Below are 23,846 nucleotides of genomic sequence, written 5' to 3' on the forward strand. Positions count from 1 at the left end.
ATTCCTGGGTACTTGGTTTCACTGCTTATTCAGATGCCCTCCTGTACATTGGCTGCATTTTAAGTGTTCGGGTTAAAGTGGATGCAAGAGAGATTAAGTAACAAAATAGTGATGTAGCCAGGAGAAAGAGGACGTTAAGCCATTAACGTTTGTTACTCGATACCTTGATTATTCACCAATGTTGCTGTCACCTTCTTTCACTTGGATCCATCACTCTTTCATTATTTAATCCCTGCTGCCTTCTACCCTATCACTAAGCTCCCCTTTTGTTCTCTCCTCCCCTCCCCACTTTCTCTGCACCTTAACGCATGTTTTACCTCTAACTTTTCACAGTTCAGATGAAAGCTCATTGACTTAAAACATCGCTGGTTTCTCTCTCTGCAGAAGCTACCTAACCTACTAAGTACTTCCAGAATTTTCTTTTAAATTTCAGATTTCCAGCATCTGCAGTAATTTATTTTGGGACTACAAACTTCTCTTGTTTTTCCCAAAACTAAATACTGTACGTTCTAGGATTGAGGAAACAGATTCTTCTATCCAGCTTCTCCAGGACCTCTCACTTGGATGTGCTAAATTCTATCACTAGTTAGGCAAAAGATAAAATTTGTCCTTGAGCACCTCTACAAAATTGAAAGTCTCGTCGATTCCTGCTCTATAATCATCTGCACATTTAACAACAGTAGGATAATGGTTAAGTCACTGGTCCTGCAATCAGAGATATGAGTTGGAATCGCACTCTGGCAGCTGGGAAATTTAAATTCAAATAATTAAATAAAATCTGGATTAAAAAAAATTCTTAGTAACCATAACACTACTGGCTTGCCATTAAAACCTATCCAGTTCACAGAGTTCCTCAGGGAGAGCAATCTGCCTTTCCTATCCAGTCTGGTCTATGTGTGACTCCAGACCCATCACTGTGGTTGACTCATAAGTGCCTCCTCAGTTCAGGGACAATTAGGCAAGTACAAGTAATGCCGGCACTGACAGCAATATCCATATCCCATGAACAAATAAATTCAAAACAAAGTCTGCATTGAACTATTAAATTCGAATCAGTAATTGGAAACCTATAATAATCCCCAGGACACATCACATGGCACTTACAGACATCCTTGACCACTCCCCTTTTAAACATTTGTTACAAAAAAAATCTTCAATAAATTATTACCCATTCCTGGAAATCTCCATGAATTCATGCATACATTTCTGTGGCAGTACAAAAGCTCGTCAGAGATTTTTTGGAAATTTGAGCACTCCAATTTATGAAGGTTTCCAAAATTCACTGATGATGTCTCTGTCATATACAGTCAGCAATCTACAGCACCCTTTTCTGTAGTTGGATCTGTTACGGACTCAGTGAAAGTCCCTTTAAGATAGAGAGTGTGTGTGTATGTGTGTGTGGGGGCGTGCTTACGTCAATAGAAGATAAAGGACGTAATGACGTTGTTGAAGAAGTCAGAAGAAGAAGAAAGAGAGAGAGAGAAGGGAGAGAGACACCAGCCTGCTGGTTTTCTCTATCGATGGATGAGAAACAATAACTGTGTTTGCCACTGAAATCCATGTATGGAAGTTGGAAGTAATCCGGTGGAGTTCACTTTGTTGCTGACCTGTAGAAGGAAACAGGTATTTGTGTGTGGACGACCACGGTTCGGATGCTTTTCGGGGTGAGGAAGTCACTACCGAGTAAACACTGAAGTGTAGTTGGGTTCCATCGTGGAACATTTGGATTTCGTATGTACTCTCTCTATGTTTTTCTACATCTACATCTTATCTTCAGACAACGGTGGTTGTTGAAGAAGCCCTTGCTCATGTTTCACCTTATGGCTTGCGGAACTGAACTTTAAGAACCATTCAGGAACTGGGAGTTTTGGACTTTGTCACACACACACACGAAGAGTTTAGTTTTGGGGTTAACGTTCGAGGTTTAACAGCGTTTTGAATTCTAACATACTAACATTTTTACTTTTATTTTACGTATTATCATAAGTAGTGATTAATAAAATAGTTTTTAACACTGAATCATGCTCAGTGTGTTTCTTTTGTTGCTGGTTTGTGACAGATCTGTTTGTGTTCACTCGGCTATTCCTCTTCTGCTGCCAGTGGCTGCCAGTAGTCTATTACTTGCACAGGGTAATATTCACTTCCAGAATTAAATAACTGAGATGTCATATAAATGCAAATAAGAGCAGGGGTCAGCCATATGGCTGCTAGAGCCTGCTCCACCGTTCCGTCAGCTCATGGCCAGTCAGCTCTTAGCCTCGCCTCCATTACCCTGTCTGTTCCCCATGACTCCCCCGCAATCCCAAAATCTTCCACAGCTCTCCGGGGTAGGGGATTCCAAAGGTTCACACCCTCTGGGAGAAGAACTTCTCCATTTTGCCTTATTCTGAAACTATGCCCCCTTGTTCTAGATTCTCCAACATGGAGGAAAAACCCTCAGCATCAAAAGCATTCAGTTATTTATACATCTCTCCTCTCCTGGAATTTCAGATTTCATTCATCTCCTCCAAACATACTTAAGCCTCAACACCCTCTTTTAGTCCGTATCACAACTACCTGTCATTCAATCTCTCCTGGTCCCCTCCCTTTCACAGACACTCCATTTGTTCTTTCCACCCCTTGCCCCACACTTCCCCTTCCCTTTTTTCTACAACTTAAAACATGGTTTATTTCTAAATTTTCCCAGTTAAGATCAAAGGTCATCAACCTGAAAGATTGTGTCTCTCTTTCATGCGCTGTGGATTCTGCCTGATGTGCTGAGTATTTGCATCATTTTCTCTTTTTCTTTCCCTCAGCACTTACCCTGTCAAGCCTCCTCAGGATCCTTTATGTTTCAATAAGATCGCTTTTTATTCTGCCAATGTGTTTAGCCTCAAATTGATCAGCTTTTCTCCAAGTCAATCCTATCACTGCACTAGTGAACCTTCTCTGAATGGCCTCCAATGCAATTATATCTCTTCTTAAATAAGGAGAACAAACAAAAACATCAAATGTGGACCTACCAGTGCCCTGTACAGCTGTGGTCAGACTTCCCTGCTTTTCTACTCCATGCCCCTTCCTATAATGGCTGGTATTCTATTTCCTCGCCTAATTACTTGCTGATCCTGCATGTTAATTTTCTATTTCAGGTATGAGGTCACTCAGATCCCTCTGTACAGCAGCATTCTGTAATCTCTCCCCATTTAAACAATATTCTGTTTTTCTATTGTCTTATGAGGATAGGTTGAGTGAGCTAGGGCTTTTCTCTTTGGAGAGAAGGAGGATGAGAGGTGACTTGATAGAGGTGTACAAGATGATAAGAGGCATAGACTGAGTGGACAGTCAGAGACTTTTTCTTCAGGGCGACACTGGCTAACATGAAGGGAAATCATTTTAAGGTGATTGGAGGAAGATATAAGGGGGATATCGGGGTAAGTTTTTTTTTACACAGAGAGTGGTGGGTGCATGGAACGCGCTGCCGGCGGGGGTTGTGGGGGCAGATACATTAGGGACATTAAAGAGAGTCTTAGGTAGACGCATGAATGACAGAGAAATGGGGGGTTATGTGGGAGGAAAGGGTTAGATATATCTTAGAACAAGATAAAATGTCAGCACAAAATTGTGGTCCAAAACGGATCACCACACCTTTCCCTAGATTATACTCCACCTGCCAAATTTTTGCCTACTCACTTAACCTATTCATACCCTTTTGCTTTTCCAGCTACATTTGTGTCATCAGCAAATTTGGCTGTAATACACTCAGTTCTTTCACCTTAGTCACTAACATAGATTGTAAGTAGAAGACACCCAGCACTAACCCCTGTGGCACCCCACTACTTACAGCCAGACAACTATTTGTCCAGATTCTCTATTTTCTGTTAATAACCTTAATGCTAACCCAAGACCATGAGCTCTTGGATGCCTTTTGAAAGTCCTAATTCACTGCATCTACTGATTCCCCATTAGTTTGTTACATCCTCAAAGAAGTCCAATAATGTTTTCAAGCCCAATTCCTTTTCATAAAACCATATTTACTCTGATTAACTGAACCTTTTCTAAAAATGGATTCCAGCACGTTACCAGTAACAAATGTACAGCCAACCAACAGAGAGTTTCCCGCTTTCTGTCTCCTTCCTGCCTTGAACAGGGGCACTATAACTTGTTGCTTTCCAGTCCCACAAGGCATTTCCAGTATCCAAATAACACTGGAAGATCACGCCTAATACAAGGAAATAGAACCAGCTTAGCTGGGCATCTTGGTCAGCATTGACCAGTTGGGCCAAAGGGCCTGTTTCCGTGCAGTATTACTCTATCATATCCATTATCTCTGCAGCCATTGCAGGACCCCAGGATGTCATACAGCACAACGCCCAGCAATCTTATCAGCCTTAAGTCCCATTAGCTTGCCTAGCACCTTTTCTCCAGTGAGCATGATATTATGTTCCTCCTTCACTTTTGCCTACAACCTTTCTAATATTATTGGGCTCCTTTCAGCATTTCTCACATGAACAATAAATCTGCTCAGAGCCTCTGCTATTTTCTTATTCTCCTTTATTAATTCTGCCATTTCATCCTGGAATAGACCCTGGTTTTATTATTCACTTCCTTTTTATGTACTTGTAGAAGTTATCAAAGGACTGATTTATAATTGATTACAGGGAAATAACAAATATAGAATCCTAATTCCACTAATTAGATTATTCACTTGCTGCTCTTCCACAAGAGACATTTTCAGAAGATTGATTGATTCCTGGTTTATCTAGATCACAAATAATGGGTTTTACTCAATTTGGAACTATGTGGTAATGAGAAGGTTCATTTCCACTAAAGCATCTCAATGAACTGAATTGAAAAGAATGGAAATTAACCTTCAGTGTATTTAATCACAGGACTCACTGTTCATTCTAAATACATGATACCTCTATCATCATTACTCTCCGGGATTAAATCCAGGCCAAGGATAAACATCTTCACAAGTGTTTAAATGTGAACACATTCCAAACTATATATTTAACTGCTCCTGTCACAAAACATCTGATCAACCACCCTTACAAATTAAGATTGGTCAATGATGCTGAAGGAAGATGACCAGCGCCCTCCAGTGGCCATTATGTGCTCACATTGCATTTCACATTGTATTTATTTCTGAACATATTGGAAGTACAAATTACAACCAGATGTTAGCTATTTCGCTTATCAACCTGCTCTTCACATTCCTGTCTATCCTCAGTAACCTTTCAACACCTTGCTTATCATGAATCTAGCAAAAGCTGCCTTAGAAGTATTCAACAACTGGCTCTACTACCCTTTGAGTAAGAGAGTTCCTCAGATTTTCAATCCTCTGAGAGGAAATATCGCATCTGATCTCTTTTTTAAATGGGAAACTACTAGTTCTCAAACTGACACCCGGTTCTAGATTCTCTTACAAGAAGAATTCTCTCCGTATCCACCCTGTCAAGACATCTTACATGTTTCATCGTCACCTCTCATTCAACTCAATTCCAGCAGAAAACAACCAAGCATGTTCAGCCTCAGAGTCAAAGTCAAAGTCAAGTTTATTGTCATATGCACAAGTACATATTTGCACAGGTGCAATGAAACACACTTGCAGCAGCATCACAGGCACATGGCACCAGATAAGCAGCATTCACAAGAAAAACATAAATTATACACAATTTTTACAAGAAAGAACACATTTAGAACAAAAAAGAAACGAAGCCCATTTTAGTGCAAAGTGATCAAAGTGGTCATAGTGTTGCTAAACTGTAGTGATTACAGTTTTGCTGGTTGGTTCAAGAACCAAATGGTTGAAGGGAAGTACCCATTCTTGAACCTGGTGGTGTGGGACTTCAGGCTTCTGTACTTCCTGCTCAATGGTAGCTGTGGAAAGATGGCATGGTACGGATGGTGGGGACCTTCGATGATAGATGTTGCCTTCTTGAGGCAGCACCTCCTGTAGATACTACCACTGGTGGGGAGAGATGTTCCTGTGATGTATTGGGCAGAGTCCTCTACTATCTGCAGCTTCTTACACTCCCATGCATTTGAATTGCCATACCAGACCATGATGCAACCAGTCAGGATACTTTCAACATCTCCTCATAAGACAACCCACCCATTTCAGTCTAATGTCTGATAAAGAGGAGGTTGATTTCCATTAAAGCAGCTCAATGAACTGATTGAATAAAATGGAAATTAACCTGAATGGTAAGGGGTTGAGACTAACACATTAGTGTATGTAGTGTTTGACGTCTTCGATTAGAAATAATGAATTGGGGGGGAAAGGAAGAAATAAAAATAAGAAAAAAAGATTTACAATATTTTCTTGGTTGGATTTATATCTTGTACCTTTATCTTTCTGATTTTACACTGAACTCGGTTGCCATTAAGATCAAAAATTTACAGCAGTGTCACCTATTTGATATCATTACAGAGCTTCTTGAAAAATCAGTAGAATTAAATCAACCGAAAATGATATTTTGTTGCAGAGTTTGGTGTACCTTTTATCCTTTTATCTTTTTGAAGTACTAGTCTCTGAACCATCCCATGTTTCCCAACGTAAGAGATAACCAAGTTATCCATTCATTACGTTGTTGTTTGGGAGATTTTGTTGTGCACACAAACAGTCATGTTTCCTGTGTTCCATTAACAACTCACTATGTCAGTGGGTGTAAAAAGCTTTGGTGAATACTGAGGTCATGAATCATGTCTTTCTGTTCCTTATTCTGCAAATAAACTGCCATAGCTATTCTGATAAAACACATCTAATAACTTAAAAGATGTTAAATGGCAGATTTTCATATCCCTGTGTGAGATTATTGTACAGTGAATACAGAAAACTTAAAATGTGATGATAGGAAACTTCTGACTCTAGGAGAGATATTCAGGTTTCAACAAAAGGTATTCAACCCGAAAATAACTGCTTTTGTTTCCACAGATGCTGCTTGACCTGTTGAGCCTTTCAAGCATTTCTTTCAGAATTTCAGAATTTTATTTCAGAATTTCAGCATCTTCTGATTTTTTAAAAATTTTCAAATAAAAATCTGAATTGTTATTACCACTTAATACCTCATCACCAGCTTGACAGTGTCTTTTCCCATTTTTCTGTTTATAGTGTATAAGCATTCATTGATAAATTAGGGCACACTTGAGGTACTCCTTAAAAGGCCTCTTTAAATGGAAATCTCTTAGGAAATGTGACAACCCCTGAAGGGAGACTCAAGAAACAGATTAAGTAGTTCAATAATAATCTTGCAGGATCCTACTGGTTCAAAATGCTTCAGAATAAAGTCTGAAATACAAGAAAATGGACAGACAGTATGCTCGTTAAAATAAGCAACACAACTTTTGAGGAATCGAATATTTCCTCTTTTTTGTACACAGTGCTGACAACAAGCATTGAAAATATGATACAGTATCATGTAACAACTTCACAAGCTTTTAGACGAGGAAGGACTGGTGAAAGTGCAAATGGAAAATAAGAGTTGCCATGGATTAGTTGGGCTGAATGAGCTGTTTCAGTCTGGTAAACTTGCACCATCAAGGGTGAACCAAATGCTAAAGCAATAGCTGTATAGATTTCTTACATGTTCAGTCATACTTCAAGCAGTCAACAGCCAGCTTCTCACCAGCATACCACAGCCACCCACACTGGCTTATTTTCATCTCTGAATAATGCAGCATCATGAGCCTTTCCTCATAGTCAACCTAAACTGAGGGCTGCCTCTGAAACAGGTTAACCAAGATGATAGGTGCTTTTGTACCATACAGAAAGTACCAAATAGAACATAAGAAACCGAGACAGGAGTCAGTCATATTTGGCCTTTCAGTCAGCTCCACAATTCAGTAAGATCATGACTGAGCTGATCTTTGGCTTCAATTTCATTTTCCTGTCTGATTCTCCAAAAAGAAAATTCAGCTGCCACACCCAAAACACTCAACGATTTACATTACCATTAACCTAAATTGTTAAAAAAATAAACCGTAATTTTTTTTGTTTCCACTGTGGCAGCACCTCAGTGCAAGGTCTGTAGCAGCACATTAGTACAAGGCCTGTAGCCGCACATCAGTGCAAGGAGTGTAGCAGCACATCAGTGCAAGGAGTGTAGCAGCACATCAGTGCAAGGCCTGTAGCAGCACATCAGTGCAAGGAGTGTAGCAGCTCATCAGTGCAAGGCCTGTAGCCGCACATCAGTGCAAGGAGTGTAGCAGCTCATCAGTGCAAGGAGTGTAGCAGCTCATCAGTGCAAGGAGTGTAGCAGCTCATCAGTGCAAGGCCTGTAGCAGCACATCAGTGCAAGGAGTGTAGCAGCTCATCAGTGCAAGGAGTGTAGCAGCACATCAGTGCAAGGAGTGTAGCAGCTCATCAGTGCAAGGAGTGTAGCAGCTCATCAGTGTAAGGCCTGTAGCGGCACATTAGTGCAAGGAGTGTAGCAGCACATTAGTGCAAAGCCTGTAGCAGCACATCAGTGCAAAGCCTGTAGCAGCGCATCAGTGCGAGGCCTGTAGCAGCACATCAGTGCAAGGAGTGTAGCAGCACATCAGTGCAAAGCCTGTAGCAGCACATCAGTGCGAGGCCTGTAGCAGCACATCAGTGCAAGGAGTGTAGCAGCACATCAGTGCAACGTCTGCAGCAGCACATCAGTGCAAGGCCTGCAGCAGCACCTCAGTGCAACGTCTGCAGCAGCACATCAGTGCAAGGTCAGAGGTGGCACATCAGTGCAAGGAGTATAGCAACACATCAGTGCAAGGAGTGTAGCAGCACATCAGTTCAAAGCCTGTAGCAGCACATCATTGCAAGGAGTGTAGGAGCTCATCAGTGCAAGGACTGTAGCAGCACATCACTGCAAGGACTCTTGCAGCACATCAGTGCAAGGCGTGTAGCAGCACATCAGTGCAAGGCGTGTAGCAGCACATCAGTGCAAGGAGTGCATCCTACCTGGAAGGTGCCCATCACCACCTTCTCGAGGCAATGGCCTGGATGCTGCAGTCAGCGGTTGCTTCAGTCTCCTCTTGTCAGGCCTCAGTTCAATGAGATCATTGGCATCCAGTTGACTAAACAGCCAGTCAAACTGAAGAAACGTCACAGGTTGCAAACCAGGCAGAAAAGGCACTGGTTTTAGCTAAAATTTTACATGTCTCACAGAGCATGAAATTAGGATTAAAGTAGAAGCTGAACTATGTCAAATAAATGTCTTAAAATATCTTAATATTCATCATATTTTGACTCACCATCCACTCACATAAGCCCAGAAATTAAATCATACTATACTCTTGGTAGGTTAGTAAATTGGTTTATTATTGTCATGTGTACCAAGGTACAGTGAAAAACTTTGTTTTGCATGCCATCCATACAGATCATTTCCTAACATCAGTCCACTGAGATAGTACAAGGGAAAACAATAACAGAATGCAGAATAAAGTGTTACAGTTACAGAGAAAGTGCAGTGCAGGCAGGCAATAAGGTGGAAGGCCATGACGAAGTAGATTGTGAGGTCAAGAATCCATCTTATCATACTGGGGGACTGTTCAATAGTCTTATAGCAGCAGGATAGAAGCTGTCCTTAAGCCTGGCGGCATGTGCTTTCAGGCTTTTGTATCTTCTGCCCATTTATAAATTTATTTCACGTTTTGTCGCAACTTTTCCTTTCATCCTTTGTATCCCCCAGGTTACTGACCCCACCTCACCCAGAGATCTCCTGCCTGACCCTGCACCCACCCCCACTACTCCCAAGTTTCCAAACCACCCTCCCCAAGCTCCTAACCAACTCGTGCTTTGATCGATCCCGTCACAAATCACCCCACCCAAACTTTCGGTCCCCTGAAGTCCCCAGTGGACCTGTGATTTGCAATGCACAGTCACTTGCCTTGCCTAACCCCAGACCCCAATCTTGATCCTAACCCCACTCTCCTTCACCCCAGCCACATACCTGATGCCCAGTCCAACCTCAGGTTCTTACTGCATCTACAACCATTGGCTCTCTCTCCTCCCTCCATCACCCTGACCTCCCTCCTCAGTCCTTGACAACACATATTGGGCATAACTGACCTTTGCAGCAGCAGTGGGCCCACAATTGAAACAGTTACGGGAACACCACTTCTTTGACTATCTAGGACATACTACATACATCCAACAGGGCTTACTAGGCCACAGAGGTAGTTCTTAATGCTCAGGAAGTTTTAAGAATAGTAATGATGACTAACCGTGCCATCAAAAAGTCACTTAGCACTTTTTTATTCATTCATTTTTTTGGCACCTTGACATTGTTGGCAAAATCAGCATATATTGTCCTTCCCTAATTGCCCTTGAGATGGTGAGCCACCTTCTTGAAGTATTGCCGTCCTTCTGGTGAAGGTACTCCCACAGTGCTGCTGGGAAGGGAGCTCCAGGATTTCGGCCGTGTGATGATGAAGCATTGGCAATATATTTTCATGTAACAAAATGTAACATATTAGGGTGATTGGGTGTGTATGTGGTTTAAGTTCTTATCAATTCAACTGTTTGCTTTGATTCAGGTGGAGAAGGCTGTAAAACAGTGCAGCTAATAGAGAAGGATTCTTCAGGCTTTCTGCATAAAACTGTACACAAGTGGAAATCCCAAAGTAGGTGCTAGTTTAACAGAGTAACAATGACAATTGCCAATAGTTTCCCTATCAATATTACCACAAATTTTGGGCCAATTTTAAAAATCAGAGAAAAAAACAAACTAATAATTCATCTTTTAACTCTAATCCACAGATGACGTTTCCTTGCCCTTAACAGGACTAAAACCATTAAAATGTGTTGTGTATTTGTGAACAATATCATCCCCTTTTTTAAAAAAAAATGCACATGGAGATTTCACTGTGCTATCCCAGAAGAAGGACTGAAAAGCATTCAGGAATCTGAATTGCTGGAAAAAGTATAAATGCCAAATTAAATTCAGCTTCCTTCCTTGTAAACTGAAAAATAGTGTGGCAAAAATTCTCTCCTGACTGTTGGAAAAGTGAGGAGAGAGAGCACAGGTACAAAATGTTATTTATACCAGGGCTCATCAAGATCAGCTCCTTGGATCTGTTGTATCAGACACATCAGAAGAATTGTGATTTGCTAATCACCAGTCTTTCCATCATTTGGTTTGTAGTTGCTAACACATGATTCTTGCAATCTGTTCATTCCAAAACCATATCAGGGAGGGGTAATACAGAATGTGCAATTATCAGTAATAACTGAGTACCCAAGCAATGATGAGTCAGGTATCACTAGAAAATAAATAACATTCAACCCAGGGATTCACTCTTTTTAAAAATGAAGTACCTTGTATATTATACAGATAATAATCCAAGGATATTCCTGCTTGTAAGGGAATGCTCCAAGGTGAAACAAGGACTGAAACATGTGAGATCTCATATTCCACTCCACTAATATCTGACCTTGCACTGCTGGCTGCAATTATACCAACATATTTCAAACATGATAAACCTTCACTTCTTGCTGTGACCTTGGGTGAATGCTTAATATCTTATTATCATATTACTATCATATTAAGCATATTAATGCTTAATATGAAATTATAAATGCATCATCAAACTATTTATCCCTAAAGAAAGAAAGGAATGAGAAAAGGCATTAGGCATATCAGGCCTATTCCTTGCATTCAATATATACTATCCTCCTTTTCATGGTTTCAATTTACTTTTCCAAGGTAACACTTGGTATAAGTGCTACACAAATGTATTTCAGAAAGACCAGAAATCTTATCTGTTCCTTTTTTCTCCTCACTATTCAAACTCTGAAATTATCACACCACCTTTCTTCACTATCTGATCACTTCCTTATTTTGGGGATTGATGAGAGGCACAACAGAGTTTTTATTATTATCATTAGTTTTTTTCCCCCCTAAAGTACAGGTTAAAATGACAAGGAGAATGCTGTTGTTAAATGCATATAATGTGAAAAAAAATCCAAGAATATTTACACATTTCAATCCAGCCATCTCAGCGCAGTAAAAACCCAAATAGTTTCATGTGTCATTAATTCTTCAGAGGTCCATACCGCAGTCTATTACTATAATAGGTACAGTAATCATTCACATACATTAATATAATTATATTCACTGAGCCACAGCAGACTGTACCAAGGCTAGGTTACACATTTTATATTGTATGTTTTATCAAGTGCTGACAAAGTGGGAATCTACAAATAAGGAATGAATGGTGCCACTGACATGTTTCTTAATTCTCTGACCGTGACTAAAATAATGTCAGAAAGGTACTCAATTTCTTTTTCCAATGCATACGTTCAGTTCACACCAGGTCCTAACTGAAAGAAGCATGTTGCAATTACTTTTATAATCAATCATGTAAGTGAGGTTACTTTCCTCATTACTTGATATTGCCAGTGTGGATCATATAGAAGCAAGTGTAGACCACTCAGCCTCTCAAGTCTGCCCCACCATTCACTTTGATCCTGGCTGATGTGCCCCAGGCCTCATTTGCTCTTCTGTGCCAGTACCACAGAGCCCTCAACCCCTCGTTCTTCCAAAAATTTATCAACTAATCCATTCACTTTGAACTGAAAGAAACATTAAAGGTGACAAAATACTGAGGCTGCTCGGTATTTGGAAACATATTGTTTTGACAGCATCTGAGAAACAATTGCTGTGACTTCTCAATGGCTGATGCCTTTCTATGAAATTCAGCAGTTCCGTGTTTTAGTCATGGCTATTGCTCCACCTAACAATGAGAATGTTCGGGACTCTGTGCGTCCACTACCTCAGAATTCCTTTGACTGCAAATTGCTGTCATTCTGACTGCACTGTGAACCTGGACTCTGGAAGAATGCCAGCTTCCAGCAGTTTTTGAGCAGTTACACTGGGGAACCTGCCGGCTAAACCTTTGCCGGGATGAAAAGGAAGTTTTGGGGACTGAGAAATTTAGGAGAGCACTGGATTTCTTTGGTCTAAGAAAGTACTTTTCTCCCCAGAGTGGAAGGCGATGGGATTTGACCATTTTGGACTCAAGCAAGCACTTCAGGTTCAAATGCCTCTCGCACATCAGATGTCATTTTTATAATGCTGCTCAAGTATGTCCCATTAGTCGAAAATCAAAAAAAACTGCAGTTGCTGGTAATCTGAAATAAAAACAAAGTGCTGGAAACACTCAGTGGGTCAGGTAACATCTGTGGGAAGAGGAAGAATTAACATTTCAGGTTAGGGACCCTTCATCAAACCTGAAACTTTAATTCTCTCCATGTCTCCAACTTCACCTTTCCCTCCCCCACCTGGCTCCATCTGCCTCCCTTTTTTTGTCTGCCTGCATCTAACAGCCACCTGCCTCTGTCGCCCCCTCCCCAATCTGGTTGCATCTGCCCATCATCCTTCAGTCCTCCTAGCTCCACCAATCACCTGCTAGTCTCTGTCTTACCACTCCCCCTCTCCGCTTTATACTGGCTTTCTTCCCTCTCCATCCTCAGTCCTGATGCAGGGTTTCAACCCGAAATGTCGACAATTTGTTTCCCCCCACAGATGCTGCTCAGTCTGCTGAATTCCTCCAGCAGATTGTTTGTTGTTTCGGATTCCAGCGTTTGCAATCTCTTGGGTCTCCTAAAACATTAACTGTTTCTCTTTCCATTGATGCCACCTGACCTGCTGACTGTTTCCAGCATTTTCTATTTTTATGTCGTATCACTTACCTTCTTCCCTTTAAGCACCCCATTCCCCCAACTCGTAATCATTTCAGATGTTTACTGGTGCTTTTTTGGGGTGTTTTTTTATTCACGTAATGAAAATATAGTATCCTGTTGAATTTTTAATAGTTTTTGAATGTTGATGGTGAAGTTGGATTGCTGAATGCAGTATTGCATTGCATCACACTTACAGCTCCCCAGGGGAGGTATTGAGGGAGCCTCTGTGAGAGGATATCTGTGGTATCATTGAACAGGATGGAAAAAGACAGCAAAATTTGTCACCCAGTCAGTTTAATCCTATTGAAATACAGAGTTTAAATCCCAACGTATCAATCAGAATGTTTGATTCTTCATAAAATCATGCACTTAGAGCAAAATATAGAGCAGGAAAGTATGATGGATTTATGGGAAAGAAAGAGAGTTTAGAAAAAACTTCTTTAAAATCTCCAACATTAATTAAAATCTGAAGAAAAGGGACTCCACATTTGTGAAACTTAATTTTCAGTGGTAGAGATATTATTCATCATAATTGAGCTGTACCATGCCATTAAAAATTCACCTACAGCTGAATTCAGCAGCTAACTTTTTCTGGAGAAACCATTGTGCTCACCCTGAGACCAGCAATCCTGTCCCCACCCAATCAGAGGTAATCCCACAGTTCAGGAAGAAACAAAGGCAGTTCAGAGGCGAAGTCTCATCATAAAGCCAGAGGGTGGTGAATCTGTGGAACTTGTTGCTACAGAGGGCTGTGGAGGCCAAGTTATTAGGTTTATTTAAGGCAGAGATTGATAGATTCTTTATTGGTAAGGGGTTAAGAGTTACAGGGAGAAAGCAGGTTATTGGGGTTGAAAAAAAATCAGCCACAATTGAATGGTGAAGCAGACTTGATGGGCTGAATGGCCTAATTCTGCTCCTATATCTTATGGTCTCATGATCAGCGCAGATAAGGTGAGAAGAGAGGAACTGGGAAAATAAAATGGGGTTCTTACAGGAAACAGGACAGAAAGTATAGATAGCTGTGGGCTTGTAATGGATATTCGTGGCTAACCCATCCCAAGTTGGAGTCAGAGAAACCCTTCTACATGAAGCAGCGATCTTCCAATCCGAAGCATTGTTTCTCTTTCCACAGATACTGATTTACCTCAAGTGTTTCCAGCATTTTCTATTGATATTTCAAGTTTTGCAGCTTTTTGATTTTCACATTTTTTTTCTGTTGTGTTTAATGAGTATTTGGTGGGTAAGTGTAGCAACTTTCATTCCCAAGTTTTAACAGTGAGGTGCTGGGGTAAACGAGCTTGCAGAGGGATGGGACATCATTCAACCGTGCAGGTTCCCTGTCAGGTGTTGCCAGCCAATTTATTCCACAATATCAATGAGGGCTGATAGTTTTGCTAGTATGCCTCCAAATCCAGTCTAATGCGCCTACGTTCAAAAGAAAGAAATAAAACCCAACTTAACTTCACTCCCATTAGGCATTCCCTCAGGATCAAGGATGAGTTGCTTCTACTCTGGTTTTATGGCTGACTGATGAGACCAGAGTGGAAAATGCAGAATCTCCCAGCGATGGGCAGAAGGTGCTTGCGTGTGGGTATTTATGTGATTGTACGTGCCTTCCATCACTTAAGCAGGGTCTCTGCATGCTCCTGTTGCACTTCACCCAAGGTTCTTGATGCCATACCCTATGCTCCTACTCCACTTTCATTCGCCAAGCCAAGAGTCGGGGGATGTTGCAATTTTTCAAGGAGGCTTTGAACGCATCCTTGAATCTTCTCCGCAGTCTGCCTGGAAATCTATTCCCCTGACAGAGCTCAAACTAAAGTGTGTTTCAGAAGACTGGTGTCGGGTGTGCAAACAACATGACCAATTGAGTGTAACCAGGGCTTCAATACTGGGGGTGTTGGCCTGGGATATTGGTTTACCCGTCCTTCCAGTGGATTTGGAGGATTTTGCAATAGGCACCGTTTCTAGGACCTTTCCTCCTTCAATTGTTTGGAAGCAAAGCACAGGGGCTCCCCAGGTTAGGGAAAACCTAACTTATGGAAATCTGACCTTATGCAAATTCTCCCATAAATTTTTGAAGGATTTTCCAAGATAGAAAAGATAATTACAGAAATGCAAACATCTTCAGGAGCTATGGAATAGGGGTAGCAACTGGTTAATTCAACCAGCCTTCAACAAAAAAAAGCTGTAATTGTAACCTCCCCACTGTAATCAAATAGACACCATGTGAAGAACACAAGTTGCTGGTTCACAGCGGGAGGCCACTTAAGAGATTTGCTTTGGAAAATGACAATTTCTTCTATTGACACTTACAAAATACTTTATCAAACAAAATGTAACATTCATTGATACTTTAAGGCCATTGGATGTGGGATGTTCTGATTCTGTATTACTTTAACTACACAAGGGAAGACAATAAATAAATATTCATGTTAATCAACCCTCAGTGAAATTGTTTGTTTCTGACGTTTGGAAAAGTCAATTTATGGGCAACTCTCAGAAACAAACCCTTATGTAAATTGGGGACTGCCTGTATTGGTACTCCTATATAAATGACTTATATTCACAAACTACAAGGTCCAATTAATATTTCTAATTTCATGATTCCTAAAACTCCATCAAATATTTACCCCCAAAACTACAGAAACTCCAGGAATTATCCCAATATCTAGGTATCCTCTCTTCCCAAACTGACAAGACCTAAGTCATGGTAAAATGATTCCTGCACACTGCAACTTACAGTAAATTCAGTTCCCAGTTACTGTGTTATATTAAACAGTGACAGTGGCTGTTTTAAACAATACAACTGAGATATGAATTGCTTACTGAAAGATTTCCAGGGTTTTCTCACCAATTGAGGCAAGGAAAATGGTGGATGTTGGAAATATCTGCAGGAAAGGCTTTATTGCTTTATGCTCAGGATTCATTTTGTGGTTAAAAGATAGTTGTTACTGAACTCTAAAGCAGACAATAACAGTGGCAGCATATGGGACAGCTAAAGATCTATAACCTACAGGGCTCTAGACCAAGAGCTGGGAAGAGGTATTAAGCTGGAGTCCATGATTGGCTAGCAGAAACACAAGGGGCCTAATGGCCTTCTTCAGTGCCATGTTTCTAAGATTCTATAAACAAGGCTCTTTTCAATGCTGTGTTGGCTGTCATCATGGATTGCCTTGTTTAGTTCTAACCCATTGCTTGATTACTAATGCTTAGAAACTGGAATTTACCCTTATTTGATTTACTACACATTTGCTGGACACTTCCAGAAAATCATGAAGTCAGGAAAGCCTACCTTCAAAGATTATCATGGTGTTCAACCTGAATGCTGTGTTAAGATGCAAACTTTTAAGTTCTGGACAGCAGCCAAGTGCAGAAATGCGACTACCACTTCTCTGCCACCAGAGATCATGGAGCACGGGTCTCTATCTTGTAACCTTCTCTATACCAATTACAATACTTCAACAATAGCAGTTGCTATGCAGGTGAAAGGCAAGCTTTAGTGTGTGTGACCGCTCCCCAATGATTCAAAGATCAATGACACAAGTCAAGCCCTGTGCCATGAGACCACACAAGGTATTTCTGCCTCACAAAGATGCAATTAATAAATTGGAACCTACCAACGATGTACAAAATATGCAGAACATTAAAACCTCAGGCAGGTAGATGCAGGCAACAACTCATCAGTGGGTACTCCTTAGTTCATGCTTCCTAGCTGATGCATTGCTGAGATTGCTTCATGCTTTACTAGGAGTTAAAAATGAAAACTGCAAATTGAGCAATACAGGTGACCACCCCAGCATTACAGAGCGGTTTCATTCCTAGAAAATGGGCAGTATCGCTATTTTCCATAACGCGAAGCCACACCATCTGCACATGCGTCAAGAAATGCAAGTTTTAAAGATGTGTTGACTTATTTACCTTTTTTAAAATAAATTCTGTGAAAGCGAATTTTATTCCGTCTCAATTTTTGGGTAGTGATTTATGAATTCTGTAAGGAGAATTTTCCGTAACCCGAACCACCGTAACGTGGGTGTCGCTGTATTTCTCCAATTTCCATCAGTAAGGCAAAGCATTGCTCATGCTGATGATGTCATACATTGCTTACAATACCGGGATTTGGGGGGTGAAGGGGAAATCGCCCTTGGAAGTGTCTGATCCAACTCTCTGCTGGGCAGATTTCAACAGGGATCATTATTGCATTAAGCTATGCTTAAACAGCTTTTATGTGCAATTTAGGGTCCAATATCTGGATTCTGATGTTTATTTTTTCTGTACATGTTACTATAGTTTACAAGACCCATAATCTGGAATTCTAAATAGATGTAAATTAGCAATTAACTAAGTATGAAGGCCATGGAAATCAGATTTAAATGTGAGGCAATTGTTGCTAAAGCTGGTCCAGGGGACTAAATACACATTAGCTCAACACCTGAAGTCAGCTACAGCTTTTGCACGTGATGTCAGTTACTATCATTCTAAGAAAATCCATAAGTGAAAATTCTATGCCCATAATCTTATTTCCTGGTCCAGAGACATCAGCTCCAAGGCTAAGGCCTTGGCACTGTTAATCTTCAAACTGGAGCCTGAAGAGGAGAGACCAAATGAGACAGAAGGCAGCAGTCAGAGGTAAAGCCAACTGCCGTATTTGATGAAGGCAAATATTACAATAAATTTTTCCAGATTTGTTGGGGAAAAAAAGCAGATGGAACAAAACAACAGGATTGATGCTAGACAGTAACTTACCTCAGGTAAATAAATTAGAAAATAATATGAGCTTTGCACATTAGCAGTCAAAAAGGAGGAAGGGTGGTGAAAATCACACTGCTCTTATGTCAGGTACAGGTAACTAATTCTTCCAACAAATTCACTGAACTTGCTTAAAATGATGAAGTCATATGTCCTTGTAAACAAAGTCAACCTTTTTTAAAAAAAATGCCAGACATTGCACTGATACTCAGGGTGACATTGTGCCAAAAAATATAATTTCTAGTAATAGGATTCTGACCATGGAGGAATGGCAATATATTTCCAGCTTCAGAAAGGTGCGTGACCTGGGGGGCATCTGTGGGACATGGTGCCCCACGCAACTGATGCCCATCTTGAGGGTCATTGCTGCAAGTTGAGGAGATGTTGCTGCAGTGCATCCTGTAAATTATAGATGCCGCAGCCACAATACTAAGGCAATGGGATGAATGAATTTTAAAAGGTATTGGGTGGGATGCCAGTTGAGCAGATGCTTTGTCCTGGATGGTGTCAAGCTGCACTCATCCAGGCAAGTAAAGACCATTCCATCACAATCTTGATTCCACCATTGTAGATGGTGGAAAAAGTTTGGGGGAAGTGAGGTCACCAAGGAATACTCAGTCCCAGACCTGCTCTTGTAGCCACTGTACCTGTGTGCTTGGTCCAGTTAAGTTGCTGGTCATAGCAAATGATTTGGTGACTGTATTGCTGGTGAATGTCCAGATAAAGTAACAGAGAAGAACATTAGAACACCAGGTTGACGTTGCAACTGATGCAGGATTTCCATTATGGATTTATTAGGATTTGAACATTAAATTCTTTGGATTTAGGCCAGTAATATAACTACCACACTGCCATTAGATAGCAGATTACCAAATCATAATAGTGATGCAGCACAGAAAATTTTCTTTTGTCAGCTGAAGGAAAAAGCTGAACTAGAAAAGTAAACATGCCTGATATTATTGCATTGCCCAAAATCCGTTTGCTTAATATTTTGAAAGATTTTTCCCTCGTACATCAAACCCCAACATTTGGCAATGAGACCAGATTAAATTTGAGTTCTGTTAAATCTCATTTACTGTGGAAAATGTGTCAGAGTGGAAGAACACAGACCAAAACTTTTTCTGTATCCGTCATGATTATGCTTCCTCATTTCAGATTCTTAATCTAAATATGTGTTAAGTATCTCAAATATATGCCACAGGATACCAAAAATAGTTGCCACATCCTGAACAGAGCAGCATCTGCATTGAAGGCCTAGCTGGTAACATCGATTTAAAAGGACATTCCAGTCTGACGCAGTTAAATGCCTTTCTTCTTTTGCACAACTCTTTCCACCTCCTTCATAAAACGTAGGCAAAGTTCATCCTGCCAAGGTAAAGCTACACACTGCACAGCTAATGGCAGACCAACAGCACCCGACACAGCCTGAAATACAAGAGGGGGGATAAAAAAAACAGCAAAATAAGATCATTTGCAAATGAGATAATAAATGTTAAAATTAGTCATTAGCTTTCATTGGTTACATTGTCAATACATTTTTGGGTGGAAGATCAGGACACTTGCACTGCTTGAGAATGTAAAGCCAAACAATAAACAAAAATCAAAGACAATGGAATGACTTTCAGAGGCAGAGAGCTGACACAACCATATAGGTCTAGTATTAACAAATGGGGATGAAGTTCAAGGCATAAAGTGCTAGCTGGACCAATTCATTCTCACATTTACGTAAGGCAGTTTACTGTTAACATATGATTAGATGTGGGGTAATTTCTTCTCCAGCCTCACAGTAACAGAAAATAAATTTATCTTTTTCATCCCTTTGTCCAATTTGGTTCAGGAACAGTTTACATTAAAAATAAGTTATAGTTCCAGTTACATACCTCATCAAGCACTCCAACCTACCAGAACCCAGAAGAACAACACTATATAATGAATTTTCCTTCTATGATTGGACATTTGTGTTCTCCCAAAAAAGTGACATTATAATCACCCCTTCCTCTTAGTTCCAGAATAATTTTGAAGTTTCCAACACCCATCAATGTTAAAAACCTGTGTTGAGATTTTCAATTTAATCCTAAATCATGCTCATCAGAATTAGGTGAGAACTGTAACATTATTTTGTCAAGGGAGAATTCAGGGCTAAGTCAAGGAGGATTCTGCCAGCAAGTTGTGCCCCCAACCTAACTGAATTCCAGCAGCAGGCAATTCTGGATATGGCACCAGTACCTGAAGAGGTGGGGGACAGTCACGTACAGGCATCCTAAACCACATGGGAGGGCAGCGGTCACTGGTACTGGGATACTTGCTGCAGAGACCATGATCAGTGGCAGGGCTGACCCATCAAAGATGATGGTATCTTCATACCCAATCTCCCTATTCACATTCTTCCCTCTCAACTTGGATTGTGAAGGCAGCACTTATTACCACCCGCACCCCCCAACCCCACCCCCCCCAACCAACATTACAACCGTATCAAGAGCCCTTTCTCACTTCATAGAGCGGAGAACTGTTGGAGCAACATGCAGCAAGAAATCAGCGATAAGAAACCCACTTGCAATCACTAGCTCAGGTACTGGCCTTTCCCACAGATTAGAGGATAATATAAAGATGGATCACCATGGGGTGATACCACAGGAAAGAGTAGCTTCCATCTGGCAAAAGGTAAATTTCAACTGTGAGTTCATGTAGCTTGCAGGGAAGCTCTCAATTAATATCAAAAGGTTATGCAGTAATACAACATCAACCTGGTGCAAGACTAGGCACAGAGCTTAGTCCTCATCCTTTCCCATGTGAAAGAAGTGGACAAATCATCTCGGACAACTGAGGAGCCAGACACGATGTGGTGTTCGATCACTAATGTTGCTGCCTTTATCTCAGTATATGCAGTAGCCACCCAATATCTCCATGTGATGGATGCTCAGACTAGACTGTTGCCATCATGGACAAGGGTCTGAACATTTACAATCTGATTGGGTGCCTGTGAGGCAACACAGTTGTCCAGTAGTGGAATGGGAAAATTCCTAAAGGTGCCATCCTGTGCACAGCAGGCAGATCAGAGGCCTGCAGACCTCTTTCAAAGGTACTTTCCTTCCTCCACTGCCAGTTTCTTTGCCTCTGCTCATCAGCTAGCCATCATAGACAGCCTCCTCTCATGCCGAGTATGGCAGCCAGACCTCTAGGGCCAGTGCTTTGAGGAATCCTTAGACACCATCAGGAGTCTCTTCCACTAAAAGTTACCCCCTACAAAGCTTCCACATCCTTCCTGCAGTGTGGCAACCAGACTGCACACTGTACTCCAAATGTGGCCTAACCAAAGTTTTATACAGCTGCAATATGATTTTTTGACTGTTATGCTTGATGCCCTGACCAATGAAGGCAAGCATGCTGTACACTTTCTTTACCACCCTATGTACTTGTGATGCCACTTTCAGGGAGCTATGGATGAGTACCCCAAGACCTATCTATACATCAATTATCCTAAGAGTCCTGCCATTTAGTCTAGAGTTTCCTTTTGTATTTGACTTCCCAAAGTGCAACACCTCACACTTATTCAGATTAAACTCAATCTGCAATTTCTCTGCCCAAATTTCCAACTGATTTATACCCTGCTGTATCCTTTGACAACCTTCCTCACTATACACAACTCCACTTCACCAATTTTCGTGTCTTCTGCAAATTTAAATAATAATCTGGCTTGGAATGCGGTGGCTTTTATCTTTGCCTTGTGGAGCTGTTGAGACTGTAATTGGTGCCGTAGTTACTGGTGACTCATTAGCTAGAGTTCAAAAAACAGGCAATAGAAGGACAGTCTAGATTGCTCCACCTTTCCATTACCACCTCCTGCTGCTTTCCAGCTGCTGGTGATAGGCACTGCCCCTTATATTAGTGATGTTGCACAGCCTACGTTATCTACAGTGAATCTTGGCAGCCACTCTGTGTGTATTGCAAATCTCTGCCAGAGCGACTCAAGCAGTGAAGACCAATGACTTTTTCCATCACATTCCATGTTGCAGCATGGATTAAACAAGATAGGGGTGGAAGGCATTTTTTTCTAAACTCTGAGATGAGCTATGATCTGGAACTCACTGGCAGGAGGGGTGGAATTAAATGGGCACTGAGATACAATAATTTGGAGAGTTAGAGGGTGAGAGAAGTTGAACCCGATGGGATTGCTTGACTGGGAGCGGGCATAGACTCAGAGTGTCAAATGGCCTCTTTTGCACCATATCAATTCTGCGATTGTATGATCTATTGCAGGCCTGCATCTGGGCTGCGCATCAGTTATGAGTTAAATCATCACAGGTGGCCTTGTTGCCAAGACATCACCCTTTCCTTGGCCTTGGTCTCTCAAATGCTGTTAGCCAACTAAGCTACTTCAAAATGAAGGCCTCATGACTTGTGACAGAAATTAATGGAATCAAATTTTGTAAGAATGGATATGCTACTGTATTTGCCATTTAACACATGCAACAGAGGACAAAGTTCCAGCCCTGTATCTCCATTGTACTGAGTCTTTGTGCACCAGTGGGAATTGAACTCACAGCCTTCTGACTCAGGGGCACACGTGTTAATGCTAATGTCCTGGCACAAGAGAGGACAAGTATCAGCCAAACTGGTTTCATTGGTCAAGCAGAAAAATTGGAAACCAAACAAATGGGGAAGAATTAGACATCTGAAGAAAGAAGCACTGTTGCGTCACAGGAAACTAAAAGGTGACAACCCTCAACAAACAAGTTGGTAGTGGCATCCAACACTGTTAAATGTGCACTTGCAGACTTGCACAATGCTTCAGTGTTTGAAAGTGTGCATTGTGGTGACGCCCCGCCAACTGGACAGAAGAGAAAAGAAAGCAGATGCTTAAGGATAATGTAAGAATGACTTTTGTACAGTGGGATAGCACAGACCCATTAGGAACCAGGGCTACCATAGATCAGAAATAAAACTAAGACCAAAAGCATCATTTTCTTCCACTCTGTAGCAGACAGCACCCGAATCATTAGTACCTGGGGATGACATTTCACCCTCAGAATGAACAGTTTAAACTAGAAACTAGCACTAAAGGTCTCAAACTGTGTTATTAAGTACATGCTTGTTGAAGGTTATGACTTAAAAGAGTAAGATGTGATTTCCAAACAGTATGGGGAGGAAAAAAATGAAGTGAAAATAGCAAATGAGAGAGCTGAAATTGATCTCACATACTTACTGGTTTTGAGATCAACCTTTCAATGCAGACATTTCTGAATCAATTCTAAATCAAGGGATCCAGGGAAGCTTGGCCGTGTGGATTCAGAATTGGCTTGCTTGTAGAAAGCAGAGGGTTGTGGTGGAGGGAGTACATTCAGACTGGAGGGCTGTGACTAGGGGTGTCCCACAAGGATCGGTTCTGGGACCACTGCTTTTTGTGATTTTTATCAATGACTTGGATGAGGGGGTAGAAGGGTGGGTTGGCAAGTTT

The 23,846-nt window shown here is 41.1% G+C and overlaps 1 protein-coding gene across 1 annotated transcript in view; it reads right to left on the reverse strand.

The window, feature by feature from the left end:
- Nucleotides 1-19,163: 19,163 nt before the first annotated feature.
- The window catches only part of LOC127568256 (vitamin D3 hydroxylase-associated protein), a 43,805-nt gene continuing 39,122 nt past the window's right edge, over nt 19,164-23,846 (reverse strand). The window contains exon 15 of the mRNA XM_052011786.1: nt 19,164-19,816. Coding sequence (XP_051867746.1) covers nt 19,691-19,816 — 126 coding nt within the window. The 3' untranslated portion in view covers nt 19,164-19,690. The remainder of the gene's footprint in view (nt 19,817-23,846) is intronic.

The sequence above is a fragment of the Pristis pectinata genome, chromosome 3 (genome assembly GCF_009764475.1).
Source record: "Pristis pectinata isolate sPriPec2 chromosome 3, sPriPec2.1.pri, whole genome shotgun sequence".
NCBI classification, from domain to species: domain Eukaryota; kingdom Metazoa; phylum Chordata; class Chondrichthyes; order Rhinopristiformes; family Pristidae; genus Pristis; species Pristis pectinata.